Source organism: Culex quinquefasciatus, chromosome 2, assembly GCF_015732765.1.
Source record: "Culex quinquefasciatus strain JHB chromosome 2, VPISU_Cqui_1.0_pri_paternal, whole genome shotgun sequence".
NCBI classification, from domain to species: domain Eukaryota; kingdom Metazoa; phylum Arthropoda; class Insecta; order Diptera; family Culicidae; genus Culex; species Culex quinquefasciatus.
In genome coordinates this window covers 219,600,746-219,616,252 of record NC_051862.1, presented here as the reverse complement: position 1 = coordinate 219,616,252, position 15,507 = coordinate 219,600,746, and the positions used below count along the sequence as shown (strand labels likewise).

At 34.7% G+C, this 15,507-nt stretch overlaps 2 protein-coding genes across 2 annotated transcripts; both read left to right on the top strand.

The window, feature by feature from the left end:
* The first annotated feature begins 3,641 nt into the window (after window positions 1-3,641).
* Window positions 3,642-9,132, top strand: LOC6052718. Its single transcript, XM_038254504.1, has 3 exons — window positions 3,642-3,696; window positions 3,758-3,801; window positions 5,379-9,132. The coding sequence occupies exons 2-3, from the start codon at window positions 3,761-3,763 to the stop codon at window positions 9,028-9,030; spliced, it is 3,693 nt and encodes a 1,230-aa protein (XP_038110432.1). The 5' UTR covers window positions 3,642-3,696; window positions 3,758-3,760; the 3' UTR covers window positions 9,031-9,132.
* Window positions 9,133-14,237: 5,105 nt separating this feature from the next.
* LOC6052717 lies at window positions 14,238-15,168 on the top strand. The gene has a single exon (XM_001868907.2). The coding sequence runs from the start codon at window positions 14,391-14,393 to the stop codon at window positions 15,090-15,092; it is 702 nt and encodes a 233-aa protein (XP_001868942.2). The 5' UTR covers window positions 14,238-14,390; the 3' UTR covers window positions 15,093-15,168.
* Window positions 15,169-15,507: the final 339 nt, after the last annotated feature.

The window sequence follows — 15,507 nt, the reverse complement described above, 5'->3', positions numbered from 1 at the left end:
TGGTTTTATGTTGCCAAGCTGCCAATTTGTGGTTGGTTCTAGTTTGAGCTAAGAATGTTTATTTTCTTCTTTCAAGAGCTCCAGCGTGGCTTTGAATGACAGTCAAATTGAGATACTTCAATTTTGTTCAACCTCATTTGACTTCAATGAAAATTCAAAATTTTGGTCCCCTAAAACTAAATTTAAAATTGCGATATTCTGTAGTTCATATAATATTGCAACTAACTCCTAACTTCCAAATCAACAAGTAAACCCAAAACCAAAGTTGCCATTAATCACCTTTTATGACTCAATCAACACACCAATAAAATGTCAATTCCCATGTCCCCTCGACCCGTTGACGATCCATGGGGAACGGAAGCGAACCAAAAAATAAAACAGCCCGTTGCTGGTGGCCACTCCCTGATGCTGTCATCAGCCTAAACTGAAAGTCAACGGTGGCATGCGGTCTGGTTAAGTGTCTTTTCGGATTTATGCTGCGTTCTTCGATCACTGGCGCCTATAGCTTAAGCTGAGCTTAACTCTTGGTTCCGCTTGCTTTGAGAGGCTTGAGGCGCCTCACGATGTGAGTCGGTTAGGAGTTTTGCCCTCCCTTTTAGAACGTAGGGTTAGAAGTCATTTCAATTTTAAATTTAATCTGTTGCGAATTGAGTGAATTCTAATTGCTGCCATTTTTTTATGCTCGTGAATAGAATTTGTCATAGCTGAGCAATTCTTTAGCATTTCACATATTTTTTTTAGATTATTAAATTTGTGTTTTTTGACTTGGATGAAACTTTGTCCATGCATTCCTTATGTGAAAGAAGCCATTTTGAATTATAAGTTTTTCCATGCAATGTTGAGGGCTGGTCTTACAAAATGGACATTAGAGTGACAATAAAAAAATCGACCTCAGGGATACCCCCTGATTCGATTCCGTAGGCAAAAATTAGTATCTGTAAAAAAACCGAAAAGTTGGCGATAAAAAATCTTTCATTCAAAAACGACTCTTTTAAATCGCTAATAATTCGTCTTGTTTAACTCGGATTGTTTTCCGGTCTTGGACAAAGTTGTTTGTCATAAAATTTTGCTCAAGAATACTTGACAATGATCCGACACATTTAACGCCACCTTTTGATGGAATTCGGAATTTTGCTTTTCCCCATACATTTTTGCAATTTGTCCCGTTCAAACTTCAACGCTAAAAAAAAACATACCTTAACCGATGTGGCAAAAAAAATTGCACAATTACTTATTTTTGCCCAGAGAATCGAAACTGGGGATACCTCTTAAGATTAAAAAAAAAATTATTGCCACCCCCATGGCCATGTCAATGTTCGAAAATCTGTATCATGAGAAGAGATTTGCTGTCTTCGGAAAAGTTTCAGGTTATGACAAGGACAATTCTTAAAAACAAGGTACATGGTGAAAAATTGATTTTTGATTTATATCATTAAAAGTTGAATCCCAAAATAAGTATTGTTTTTTTTAATTTCATTCAATTATTTAAAGGGACACATTAATGCATCTTTCACGCTACAGTTTGGAATGTTGTAAAATCTGGTACCGGATGGTGTTGTTTGAAAAAATAATTGTAAATATTGTCAAAGAAAATTTTGAAAATAATTTAGCCGAAATTGCTAAAGTGCATCGTTTTTAGGTTATAGGTCATTCCATGTAAACAACTTCGATGTTTAGATTTTTTCAATTTGAAAACATTCATGAAGAAAAATTACCCCTGAGCAATTCTGTAGGAAATCGGCAGATTTTGTGCATTTTCTTCTTTTTTTTAATTTGGCCCAAACTTTTTGGGGGCCTTCCCTATGGCCAAAGAAGCCATTTTGTGTCATTGGTTCATCCATATTACAATTATAATAAAAATGTTAAATTTTTTTTTATTTTTTTTTAAATAAATTGCAAAAAATAACAGTTCTTCAATATCTTTTTTTTAAACCAAGATATTTTCCTGAAAAATTGCCTAATATTTCTGAGACAAATGTTCCAGTATTAAAAATCAAACTTAGTGTAATTAGAATCGACTAGTATTCAGATGCAGAAATTGAAATCAGCAATTGAAAAAAACGACTGTAGAAAAACGATTTTCAATGTGTTAAAATTAAACTTTTGTGATATATTCTACTATTTTCAATAAAAATGCTACTCGAATTCCACAAAATCCAGATGGGTAGAAACAATATTAAAAAAGGTAATTTAAAACTTTGAATAAAACAATACTGTCTGTCCTTTGCTTGATATTGAGTGTTTTTATTTGGTTTTATTTTTAAAATAGTATCGTTTAGAGTCATAAAAATAAATACTCACATTTATTTAATATAATTTTTTGTCAAAGTGAAAAGTGATTAATTAATTACTGGGCCAAAATGATCAGTTACATTTTGGCCCAGTAATTAATTGGCAGACTGGGCTAAAATCACTTTTTTTATTCTTTGTTATAGTTGCTGGTTCAAATCTTAATCACTTATTTTGGATGTTTTCAATTTTTTGGCAAGATTTTTGAAATTTAAAATTATTTTTATAAAAAAAAAAACAGAAAGTTTCACAACAGTAGCAATTTTTTAGTTTTTTAAATCTGGAGCCACAGTTAAAATAGGAGCTTAAGCATTTTGGCATATTGAACTGATTTGTTAAATCACAGGCAATACGTAACTAGGGGAAATATACCCAATATACCCATTTTAATCACTCTAAGCCGTTCGACCAATTCTCATAACTTTTGCAGTTTTCCTCTATTAAATCAACATGTTTAGATACATCAACAATGGAGCGTTGCTTGCTCCCTTTTATTTGAGCTATTTGTTACTTTGCAACAGTCAAAAACACTGTAATTCATGATCAAAGTGCTGATAGGCCGATAATAGAAATAGGCTGAGAAATGGTATATTTACCATATTTTACAAAATCTGAAAATTTAAATGATTGCAGGGGGATCAGCTATTAGGAATGTTATGAAAAAGTTGCATGAAGCCTGAGAATTTTCGAAATAATTCTTATACGTTATATTTAAAAAGTTCTAAAATGCGTTTTTTTAATCTACGTAAATTGCCTAAAACCTGAAAACGGTTCACTTTATCAAAAAAATGTGTTAAATCAATTTCGAATGCAAATTTGTTTTTTTGCATTTTAAAGCTATTTTTGAAATTTTGCTTGCAATATTTAAGATTTTGTTTTTAAAAATCACATTTTATTAAAAAATGTCTAAGAAGACTTTCTTAGTCCACTTAAATATATTAAAAAACCAGAAAATTAAAAAAAAATACTAATGCCGTTCTTTGCCGAAGACAACAAATCGATAAGAAAATCCCTCCTAGTGATACAGATTCTTGAATATTCTCATGTTATTTTGTATGACCTGCCCGCTAAATTGTTTTGTAGTCTATACTTATTTGTAATCAGTAACCAGAATTATCACAAACTCCTTTCACGCAATAAGTTGTAAACAGCGTCAAAATGATATTGGTGGCGTTTACTTCGCATCGCCATACAACAAGGGGGGAAATAAAGATTTGCTTATCACCACTCAATACCTCGAATTTATGAAGTTCTGCCAAATTCTCCAGAATTCGCAATCTTATCTGGAGCAAACCCCGATTAAGCGTGTTCGCTGTTTTTTTCACTTCAATTTCTTTCAATCCGCTACAGTGTGCTGCTAAATTTCGTAGGGTGAACTCATCGCGATTGTTATTTGCTCAGCTTAAAGTATGAAGTGAAATTTTACAGTAAGAATTAAAAAAAATAATTTTTATATGGTAACTTTCAGAAAATGGCATCGAACAGCAATGAATCAAACGAATCTAGTGAAGGTTATCATTAGGCTTAGTGATTTTTCACGCTCGAAAATTGCAAATTTCACGGGGACCTCAATTTCAAAACACCAAATTTCACGCAAATTTCGCGGAACTTTAAAAATGTTAAAATAACTCTGAAAATCTTATGTTTAAATCACAGAAAGCACTTTTTATGCTGCATTATGTATTATTATGTAAAAAAAAATCTTTACTAAATTTGAATGCGACAAAAAAAATCTTCCAATTTCCAAAAAAAAACCTCCTGGCTATTGGATGGGCTCTATATATATATTTTTAAACAAAATGTAAGGCACGCGTATTCTCATTTACTTAATTGCTCTTTTAATATTCGACTAACAAAGCTCAAATGTTTTCGCTAATTTGCTTCTGTTATATCATTTTACATTTTATTGAATTTCATATCAAAGCTAGATTTTCCCAGTCAAAATGAGTAAAATAAATTGAATTTTCAGCGTCATTTAGCCCATTAAACATATTTTTATGGGTTTTAGCTCATTTGTCAAAAACTAAATTTATAAACAATTTGCAAAAATAATATAATTTTTAACAAAATCGAAATTTTTATTCTAAATGAGAAGAGAAAACAAAAAAGGAGTATTTTTTAACTTTCAAAGGAATAATCCACCCAAATAAACAAATATCGTTAAAATTTAACAGGCCAAAAAAAAAAATTGTTACCTATATTTTTAAAATATGATTCTAAAGATAAAAAAATACTCTTTATTTTATTTTGAATAAAACAAAGCTTGATTCTTTTAATTTCTTTCAAAACTATACCTTTCAAATAAAATAGCACTAAAATTTTTAATACAGCGAATGAAAATATTACTAAATTTTCTTAGTTTCTAAAAACCTCAAAAATCTCAACATTTCTTCAAATGGTTCATATCAACTTGACACACATATATAATGAAGCTTTTTAATTGAAAACTAATAAAATTTCTTTTCTTTTTGGATGAAATATTTATTAAGTTGTTAGGCTGGTACAAATTTTATTAAAAGTTTTTGTCTCCCCCCCCCCATTTTTAGAATGTTTGGGATCATTTTAAGAATGTTTGGGTTGATTTAAAAATCATTCGAATTTTTGAAAATTTTCGATGTTTGTTATCGCAAAATGTTTTTTTTTTTTGCTAAAATTTTTGTTTTTGTCAAATCTTATATTTTTTGAAAACTAATGATTGCAAAACTACTGAACTAGTGTAAAATGCATTTTAAAACACTTTTTCCATGCAAATGTTGAAACTATGGCTTGTTATTTCAATATTTGTATTTTTTATTTAATTTTTTTGCCCATATTTGCATTCAATGATTCGAGAAAATTGATAAATTTAACGAATTTCACGCCGATTACGAAATCGTCAAAAATCATTAACCCTATATTAGTAATAAAACCAGGGTCTCACTCGCTAAATTCTACAGTAGTTCATAACATTATTTAACATTTGATAAGTTACTTTATGAAAAATCGTTACATTTTCACACAAATATAAAATTTCACGGGATTTCGCGGAAAAAGCCAAATTTCGCGGATTTCACGCTGTCCGCGAAATCGTGAAATTTCACTAACCCTAGTTATCATGACCAAATAGTCCAATACCTGTTGCAAAAAGCCACACTACGGAGTGTAAAATTTGAACTGAACTTGGATAACACCCAAGCAGGGAATTTCAACGCGTGCAGTCTGTTTTTGGAAGAATCGAAAAAGTGGTATTTCGTGCTGGCCAGCAGTGGCTCAAACTCGTCGAAAACATTGACCGAAGATGTGTTGTTCCCTGCGAAAGACCATGCGAGAACAAATGGAGAGTTTTCGTTGTTCAGCGTTTTCCGGTCGTACTGCGACATTGAAGATTATTGGAACCAGGCTGAAGGCGAAAAGAAGTTTGTTCTGTTGACGAACAAAGAGCTGAACCATTCGGATGTCTCCGAGTGCACGGAGATGGATGAAATCTTCAAAATGTCTGATTCGAGCAAGTTTCACACACTCAACACAACAAACGCAACGCTGAGACAGTTTGCGACTTTTACGAATCGTGAGTTTGAAATGGTTCGTAAAGCTATTGTGGCCCTCTTTATCGACGGTGAAATGAGTCAAATTTTGAAGGATTACAAAAGCCCGCTGGCGCAGTTATTCTCGCTGCGGTATGGAAAGGTGAAGTTTGCTGAAAACTTTAGTGAGTTCAACAAGGATCCCCGGGTGAGGAAACTGTTCAACCTGCTCAAGGAAGATTTCGCAAAGATCGAGACGGATATCGCAACGGTTTCCGTCGAAAGAACCAACATGGAGGATTTTTGGACCATTTCGTCACGGAATCTGGTGCTGCCCCCCGTGGTTGATCGTGCTACTGTGAAACAATTCTTCGACAGTTTAGTGATCGGAAGTGCTCAGCCATGTGGGCAGGATTTGCAGAAGCAAACCAACAACGAGTGGCGGCTTTGGATGCTCAGCTGGGTCGAGAGGGAAGATTTTGAACTGCTGACTAAAAATCAACTGGAGCAGCCTTGTGTCAGCTTCAAGAAGGCGTTTGAAGAATGGGAGAGCGGTACTGTTGCAGCCAGAGGAAGAAAATGTTTGAATCTTGAAGATGGCATGCGATTCCTTCAATATGTTGAATTCGAACTGGACTATTCGCTTCGGAACTGTACTAAACAAGCTTCTGAGGAGTTGTCGAAGATCGAGCAACAGTTCATTCGTCGTAGAATAGTTTATAATAACCAATATTATCCTCCAAGTAGAGATCAGTACCTCTACCTTCAGGACACCAAGCTTATCGATCGGCTGTACAGCACTTTCAACAATGAAAAGGTGTTCGTTTTGGAAGCTGAGCCGGGCATGGGAAGGACGACTCTTTGGCGGTATTTGGCCTTTTATGCGCAAAATAAGTATCCAGATTGCGCAGTATTTTTGATACATTTGAACAAATTATCGAAAACATTCGGAACAGACGGAACAGAGATGGAAGATTTGTTTAAATGCTCTGACAAAAGATTAAACGGGGGAATCTTAAAAGATGACAGTCGTAAAAAGTTAGTTTTTTTGGACGGATTCGATGAACTGAGTGCGCAGAAAACATGTTTCTTTGAAAACTTGGGCGATTTAAACAGAGACAAAGTAATTGACATCGTGGAAACAATTTTAGAGCGAAACAATACCAAAGTATTTTTCAACTGTAGACATATTTTTACCAACATGTTTCAACTTACCTTTAATGTTAAAGCCATGCAGTTGGAACAGTTTAATGATAATGAGAAGATTGAGTTTTTAAGCATGTTTTGGAATATTTCAGAACAAAACAAAGCTAAATTTGAAGTGTTTGCCAAACATGTTTTAAGTAAGCTAAAGAAGGATATCAAACAAAATTTGTTTAAAATCGTAGAACTACCTTTGATGCTTAAAATGTTGGGTGAATGGTACTCAGAATCAATTAAAAAGTTTTTGTCCGAAGATAAAAATACCATTGAAGCTAGTGAAAAGCTATCAGATGTGAATTTGTTCAAGAATTATGTGGAAAATTCAATTAAAAATGCCATACATAAAGGAAACAACTTAAACAATGTTGAAATTACGACTGAATACTATCAACGTGACTATCAATTGCTTTCTGTATACAAAATGGTCCCAGAAGACTTGTTGAGCGAACTAATTGAATTCAATCCTAATCTGATCAAAAGTGAGTCAGAAATCACATCAGAAATACTGTGCAATCGGAACGAATCCAGCGTACTACAAGTTGTAGATGGAATCCCAATGTTTGCTCACTTGGCTTTTGCTTCCTTTTTATGTGCAAGATTTTTCTACGAAAATGTAGAAAAAATAAAAATTTCAGATACAATGGTAGAGAAGTTTGCGGAATTTTTCGAAAACAACGCGCTTTTACGCGTATTTTTCTTTTCAATGGTTGAATCCGAACCCAAAGATGACCTGATGCTATTCGTCAGCAAACTGGGCGAACGCTCTGCTTTTTGGGCGTGTGAAGGAGATTGCTTTAATGTGGTCAACTATTTAAAAAACGTGTTCAAGTATAACGAAATTCGGACCCCATTTTACGGACGATCAATGCTGCAAGTTGCCGTTGAGTACAACTCGCAAAAGGTTCTCGAAGTTCTATTGGAGTTAAAAGTCAACCTCGATTGTGCCGATTATTGTGACGAAAATCCGTTACAGGTTGCTTGTCGAAATGGGCATTTTGAAATTATGCAAGCCTTGCTTTCGAAGGGAGCTACACTTAATATAGTCCAGCGTGTGGCAAATTTTCTCGGTTTTGTATTTGATCTTTATGACAGTGGACAAAACACGATTCTGCATTACGCAGCTAAACATGGCTCTGTTGAAATGGTCCAGTTTCTGATTGACCGTTCCGCTAGGATTGATGTTGAAAACAATCTCGGTGAAACTCCACTGTTTTTGGCGGTAAGAAATAATCACCTAGCTGTTGCTGAGCTTCTCATAAAAACAGGTGCCAACATTAGCCATAAGGATCATTATTCTTCATATATCCTACATGCAGCAGTGAAAAGTGGAAATGTGAACTTGGTTAAACTTATCCTTGATTATGCAAGTAATCAAAATATAGACAAAGCCACGTTTATTGATTGTCGTGACTACGCCAAAAGAACTCCTCTGCATGTCGCAGTTCAACGCGACTTCCAAGATGTGGTGGCTTTTCTTGTCTCGAGTAAAGCTAACGTCAACGCCATTGATAAAGATGGCGAATCTGCGTTACATATTGCATCCATTCATGGACATTTAGAGCTAGTTCGCTGTTTGATTGAAGGCAAGGCAAATCCAAATCTGTTGAATTCTTCCAGACAAACGCCACTTTACGTCGCGATTGTGAGTGGACACTTGGAAGTCGTTAAATTTTTAAGAAACATAGGTCCGGACATTCGGCGTATCAATCACCACAAAAAAAGTGTTTTGAATGCAGCGGTAAAATCTGGCAATGTAGAGCTTGTAAAATATTTGATGAAGCAATTTCGCGATGCTTCCGACTCTGCTATCTTGTATGCAGCAGAGTGGAAACACACGGAAATATTTAAAGTTCTTCTCGCACACGGTGCCGATCCAAGCACCAGAGATTCTGTTACCGGTGAAAAAGATGGCAAATATGAGCTTGACACATCGGGCACCAACATTGTGTTCAAAACCCTTGGTGGAAAAATTCGCGAACGATTATTTTATGTACGAGGTCGGTCAAACTCTGACGAAAGTAGTACATCGAACTGAAAATCTTCAATTTTTAAATCACAATTTAGATAACATGAATGTACACACAGCAAAAAATGCGATGGTTAAATCGCATGCAAAGGCATGCACATCACCTTCATCGGTGACAAGAAAAAATGAAAATTTTGGGAAATTTGAAGAGATACCCCCTGGATCGATTCTTTAGACAATTATAAGTTACTGTGCCAATTTTGAGTCAAATCGGTTAAGGCTAAGAGGTCGCTTTTTATCGTTGAAGTTTATATGGGGAAAATCGCTAAAATGTATGGGAAAAAACATCGCTTCAAGATTTTGGCAGCAGGTGTCGCAGGTCTCACCCAAAATTGTCCAAGTGTGAGATTCTTGTAAGAAATTTAATTTCCTGCAACTTTGTCGAAGAGTGCAAGAAGATCCGAGTTGATCCTGATGAGTTATTAGCAATGCGATGAACAGAAATTGGCTTATATACTTGAAAGAATATAAGGGGTATATAAGAAGTACATAAGAAAATAATTTTTACTGGAAAAATCATCAAAAATCAGGATCGAATCGTTTTGTACCCTTCGACAAAGTTGTAGGAAATTAAATTTCCTACAAGAATCTCACTCTTGGAAAATTTTGGGTGAGACCCGCGCCACCTGGCAGAAAAATATTAAAACGATGTTTTTCTGCATACATTTTTGCGATTTTCCCCATATAAACTTCAACGGTAAAAGCGACCCCTTAACCTTTACCGATTTGGCTCAAAATTTACACAGATACTTATTTTTGCCTAAGGAATCGAATCCCTGATGTATTTTTTTTTTATTGTCACCCTAATGTACATTTTTGCAAACACAAAAAAAAATTGCAACCGATGTGATTCAAACCCAGCACCAACAGTGAGGACTGGTGCCTTAGCCCACTCGGTCATCAGACCAATGAAAAGCTGTAAGGATAAGCTTGACATTTCGGTCAAGTAGGTTTCCCATTCTGATGGGAAACCATATTTTAGAGTCTAAAATTACATTAAATTGCATAAAATAATGGATAATTCTCCGCCAACTCACACAGCAGTTGCCCCGACCCCTCTTCGATTTGCGTGAAACTTTGTCCTAAGGGGTAACTTTTGTCCCTGATCAAAACTTTTTTTCGTAGAATCGCGATAACTCGTGATGTTTATAAGCAAACCCCTTATGTCTATACATCAAATTTTTTTGTAACTGTCTGTTCTACAACTTTGTAGAACATTGTTACGCTCTAAAAAATAACCCTGCAAAGTTAGAAAAAAACACTAAATTTTAAAATGAAAATTTTTGTTCTAAATGAAAAAATGACCCTTCTGGGTAAATGTAGATTCAAAAAGTACATTAAATTTCCTATAAAATGACATGTTCCAAAATTTTTTACAGTCAAGTAACGGAAAATGGCAGATTTTTTAAAACTTTTTTAGTGTTTTTTTCGATGAAAAATACGTTTTTTCGGAATTCTGAGTACGCTATCAAATTAAGCGTCTAATTTTACATAAAAGTCCCTTTGACACCAAATTTCTATCTCATAACCGTTTCAGGCTGAAAATTATTGAAAAACACCTCTTTTTTCGCATGTTCAAAAATGGAAGGGGTCGTACCGCCCCTCCGTCACGAGATATCAAAAAACGGACCTCGGATTCGTGATCAGGGACAAAAGTTATCCCTTAGGACAAAGTTTCACGCAAATCGAAGAGGGGTCGGGGCAACTTTTCCCGATTTCGTGTGAGTTGGTAGAGAATTACCCTAATGCAATATTCATTTTACACCCAGGCCTTTTACACGCAGTTGGATTACTAATTTTTTAGATGTGAATGGTTGTAATATTTATCATGAAATAATGACAGATTTTGTGTCAAAAAGGGTATAATATTACATCTGGAACTGGTTAATTTTCATCAGGTTCCCGAGCAGACGGAAATAACTTGGGAATAACATTTTTTTGATACTTGAAAATACCAGGCCAATAACATTTTATGCTACTTTTAACAAGATTTGTTATTCGTCGTTAAGTTTTTTTTTTGTTATTGGAGTGTTAATGTAATAACAGACTTACAACATTTTTGGTTATTCTACGAACAAATCTTTGTTATTATTATTTTTGTTATTTTAACAACTAATCCGAACATTCCAATAACAGTTGGAGGTATTCTTCCATAACAAAAAATGTTATTCCAAAGTTGTTTTGGCTTTCAACCAATATCAGACCAGTAACAAATTTTGTTATGAAAACATTAACTGTTAATAAACCCTTATGCAAAAATGGGGTTTTCAAGAAAATTACATAACATTTTCTGTTATTTCAACAGTATTTGTTATTAAAATGGCATGAATTGTTATTACCGTCTGCCCGGGTTCACCTTTTTTTGTAAACTTACTCAAAAAAGATTTAATATTGAACCTTTCAAAATTAAACCTTTTTTTCTGTGTAGCTTATATCACGTTTTTCAATTGGGTCCTAAGATTAAGATAAAATTTGTGATATGATTGTTCACAACGATAATGCTTATTTTTCTGAGCACACAATAAAAAAAACATAGTAATATTACATCTTTTATGTCACAAGAAATGGGTAATTTTGCCACTGAAAATGTGTAAATTTACCACTTTTCTGGTGTTCTAAATTGCGGTAAAATTACACCATAAAAGAGATAATATTCAACCTTCCAAAATGACACCTTTCAAATTTACATTATTTTTTACTATGTACAATAACCCCGGTCGGAAAAGGATTTAAATTGAATTTGTCAACGATGTAAAAAAAATAACTTCCCGATCCTTCTTTACAGAAAAGGTCCTGCCTATCAGCTCGTTCCAAGGGGACCAAGGTTGATCCATTGAAAATATGTTATCTTGTCAATTCATTTATTAGCAATAAAATGAAAAAAATATGAGAAATTAATTTTAATTTGTTTTTTTTTTTTCTTTTTGAGCAAAAAAAAAATTGGACTTAAGGACCCAATTGAAATAAAATATATATTTTTTACGAGATTCCAAGGAAATTTCCAAAAGTCACGGTTTTTTCATCCGCAAAATTCACTCAGCCTGAACATATCCCAACAAAATACTTGTTTTATATTTAGTTGGGTAATTCTCTACCAACTCACACGAAATCGGGAAAAGTTGCCCCGACCCCTCTTCGATTTGCGTGAAACTTTGTCCTAAGGGGTAACTTTTGTCCCTGATCACGAATCCGAGGTCCGTTTTTGATATCTCGTGACGGAGGGCGGTACGACCCTTCCATTTTGAACATGCGAAAAAGAGGTATTTTCAATAATTTGCAGCCTGAAACGGTGATGAGATAGAAATTTGGTGTCAAAGGGACTTTTATGTAAAATTAGACGCCCGATTTGATGGCGTACTCAGAATTCGAAAAACGTATTTTCATCGAAAAAACACTAAAAAGTTTTAAAAATCCTCCCATTTTCCGTTACTCGACTGTAAAAATTTTGGAACATGTCATTTTATGGGAAATTTAATGTACTTTTCGAATCTACATTGTCCCAGAAGGGTCATTTTTCATTTAGAACAAAATTTTTCATTTTAAAATTTCGTGTTTTTCTAACTTTGCAGGGTTATTTTTAGAGTGTAACAATGTTCTACAAAGTTGTAGAGCAGACAATTACAAAAATTTTGATATATAGACATAAGGGTTTGCTTATAAACATCACAAGTTATCGCGATTTTACGAAAAAAGTTTTGAAAAAGTTACTTTTGCGTTTCTCTTTGTTTCGTCGTCCGTGTCTGTCGCGGGTGACCATGAACGGCCATGATCGATGACGACCAACTTTTTCAAAACTTTTTTTCGTGAAATCGCGATAACTCGTGATGTTTATAAGCAAACCCCTTATGTCTATATATCAAAATTTTTGTAATTGTCTGCTCTACAACTTTGTAGAACATTGTTACACTCTAAAAAATAACCCTGCAAAGTTAGAAAAAACACGAAATTTTAAAATGAAAAATTTTGTTCTAAATGAAAAAATGACCCTTCTGGGACAATGTAGATTCGAAAAGTACATTAAATTTCCCATTAAATGACATGTTTCAAAATTTTTTACAGTCGAGTAACGGAAAATGGGAGAATTTTTAGAACTTTTTTAGTGTTTTTTTCGATGAAAAATACGTTTTTTCGGAATTCTGAGTACGCCATCAAATCGGGCGTCTAATTTTACATAAAAGTCCCTTTGACACCAAATTTCTATCTCATCACCGTTTCAGGCTGCAAATTATTGAAAAACACCTCTTTTTTCGCATGTTCAAAAATGGAAGGGGTCGTACCGCCCCTCCGTCACGAGATATCAAAAAACGGACCTCGGATTCGTGATCAGGGACAAAAGTTACCCCTTAGGACAAAGTTTCACGCAAATCGAAGAGGGGTCGGGGCAACTGCTGTGTGAGTTGGCGGAGAATTACCCAGTTCATAAAAGTAAAATATTTTAAATTAATTATCGTCGAATATTGTCGGAAAGGTTATCGCCGATAGGATAATCGAATTTCGATAACGAATAAGATAAATTATCGCTATCGTCCGACCATCATCGTTATCGTCGGACTAAAAGATTACACTGACCTATAAAAACTGACAAAAATGACTGCCCAGGCTTGACTTGAGGGTAAGCTGGGGTAACTTTGGAGTCTCCAGAAACACAGGTACTTTGATTTTTTTTTTAATTTTTAGACAGGGCCGTCTCTTCAAACTTTGTTTGGAGAATTCGTCGCTGTTGCATACAAGCAAAAATTGCATGCAATATGTGGGAGTAGCGAACAGCACTTATTCTCCATACAAACTTTGGAGGAAAACCATTCGGTCCTGTTACCTTGGTTGCAACATCCTGAATAAAGTAGAGTTATTGATGTTATAAACAAAATAATTCTATTATTATAACATTTCTGGTGCTTTTTGTACTTGAAAATTCCATTCGAATGCACATATCCAAGAAAGATAGTTTTCAAAAATGGTAATTTTGCGTAACTCAAAGTCGAATTGAAACAATGACGATGACGATCAGTTTGTTCCTAAATGCCAACAAAAAAAAGTCATTTTGTTTACAATCTCATAACCACATGCTGAATCATCGAATTAATCACATTTAAGTTTTTTTTTTTAATTCATGTGGCATTTTGTTGCTGCGTTAACAATATCTTATCTCGAAACTTTTATGAGTAATTTTGAAGAAATTGGAAATGTGCAAAGCACGCACATCTTATCAGTATGGTTTGACTTATCGCCATTCTGCTATTGCTCGTCTGATTTAAAAGTTGTCCAAATCATGAATATTTTCACAGTTAGTCAAAAAGAGCTCCAGCAATCTACTCGGGGTACCTAAAAGTAGTGAGTTAGTTTTAAACAGTTAATCGATTATAATCAAAATGGCTAGCAAAATGCCAAATGATGACAGTACTACATCAAAGGAAAATGACCCCTTGAAATCGAAGCGCATCGGAAAACGAACTGCAGTACCAAAAGAGCCGGACCCATCCTCCGAGCAAAACGAATTGTTGAACAGCCCAGAGCACGTTGGCGCTCATCTGGATGACCGATTTACGCGATTTATCCGTTTGGGAGGACAAATCCACTATATCTCTAAGAAAACGCGAGTGCCCCGGAACGCGATCGTACGTGCCGGACCAAGCCAGTTCCAAGATCAGACCAGCGGCCAGGGCAGCGAATTTCACGCGGCTCACATAATACGGGTCGGGGATATCAGTGCGGAAATTGGCGAATCGTACTGTACTTTTCTGAAGAAATTCGCAGGGCACACGCAGATAGTGCCAAGATACGCAAATCTAGGCATTGGTCAAGATATCGACAAAATTCAGTCACAATATCTGCCCAAACTGTTGGAGGTTGACTTTGACGAACTAAGTGAGCAAGACGATGCCATTATAGAAGAGATTAGAGATGCATACTTAAGTGCACTTTCGAAACGAATCAACAGGGAAGAGCCTGAATCGAACACGTCGATTGCGTTGAGTCTAGCTTATGAAAAGATACGTGCCTGGAGTGTTGATGATCTGTACGAAAAGGTAGCAAGAAATGTTGCAAGAATCCGTGAAAAGTGTGAACAGTAGTTGGATAATGTATATTGTCTTTAACCACGTTTCGAAATAACTCGTTTTTTTTTTATTATTTAAGCTAATTTACTATCCAGGTTACTATCATCCACTGAACTACACTGAAAAAATATTCAGTTTTCAATTATGGGTAATAAAATTAGCTTATATCTGCGAACCCATACTTCCAATTGAAATGTGGCCAAAGACAATATTATGGGAAATTGGACGAGCTTTCCGGTAAAAATATTTACTAGACTGAAAAATCAAGTCTGTGATGTAGAAATGACCAAAAACCATAAAAACCCAATTTTTTCATCATTGTTTTTTTTTAAACCGCTGTAACTTTACAAGGATTGGACTTGGGCAGTGGTTAATATGCAGACTTTTATGTAAAATTGTCTGGAGAATCGAATCCCTTATTCGGTTTTTG

Coding starts and splice junctions, on each gene's coding strand:
- LOC6052718 (XM_038254504.1), top strand. CDS start 3,761: ATGGCATCGAACAGCAATGAATCAAACGAATCTAGTGAAGG. Junction 3,802..5,378: donor TCAAACGAATCTAGTGAAGG/TTATCATTAGGC, acceptor CACTAACCCTAG/TTATCATGACCAAATAGTCC.
- LOC6052717 (XM_001868907.2), top strand. CDS start 14,391: ATGGCTAGCAAAATGCCAAATGATGACAGTACTACATCAAAGGAAAAT.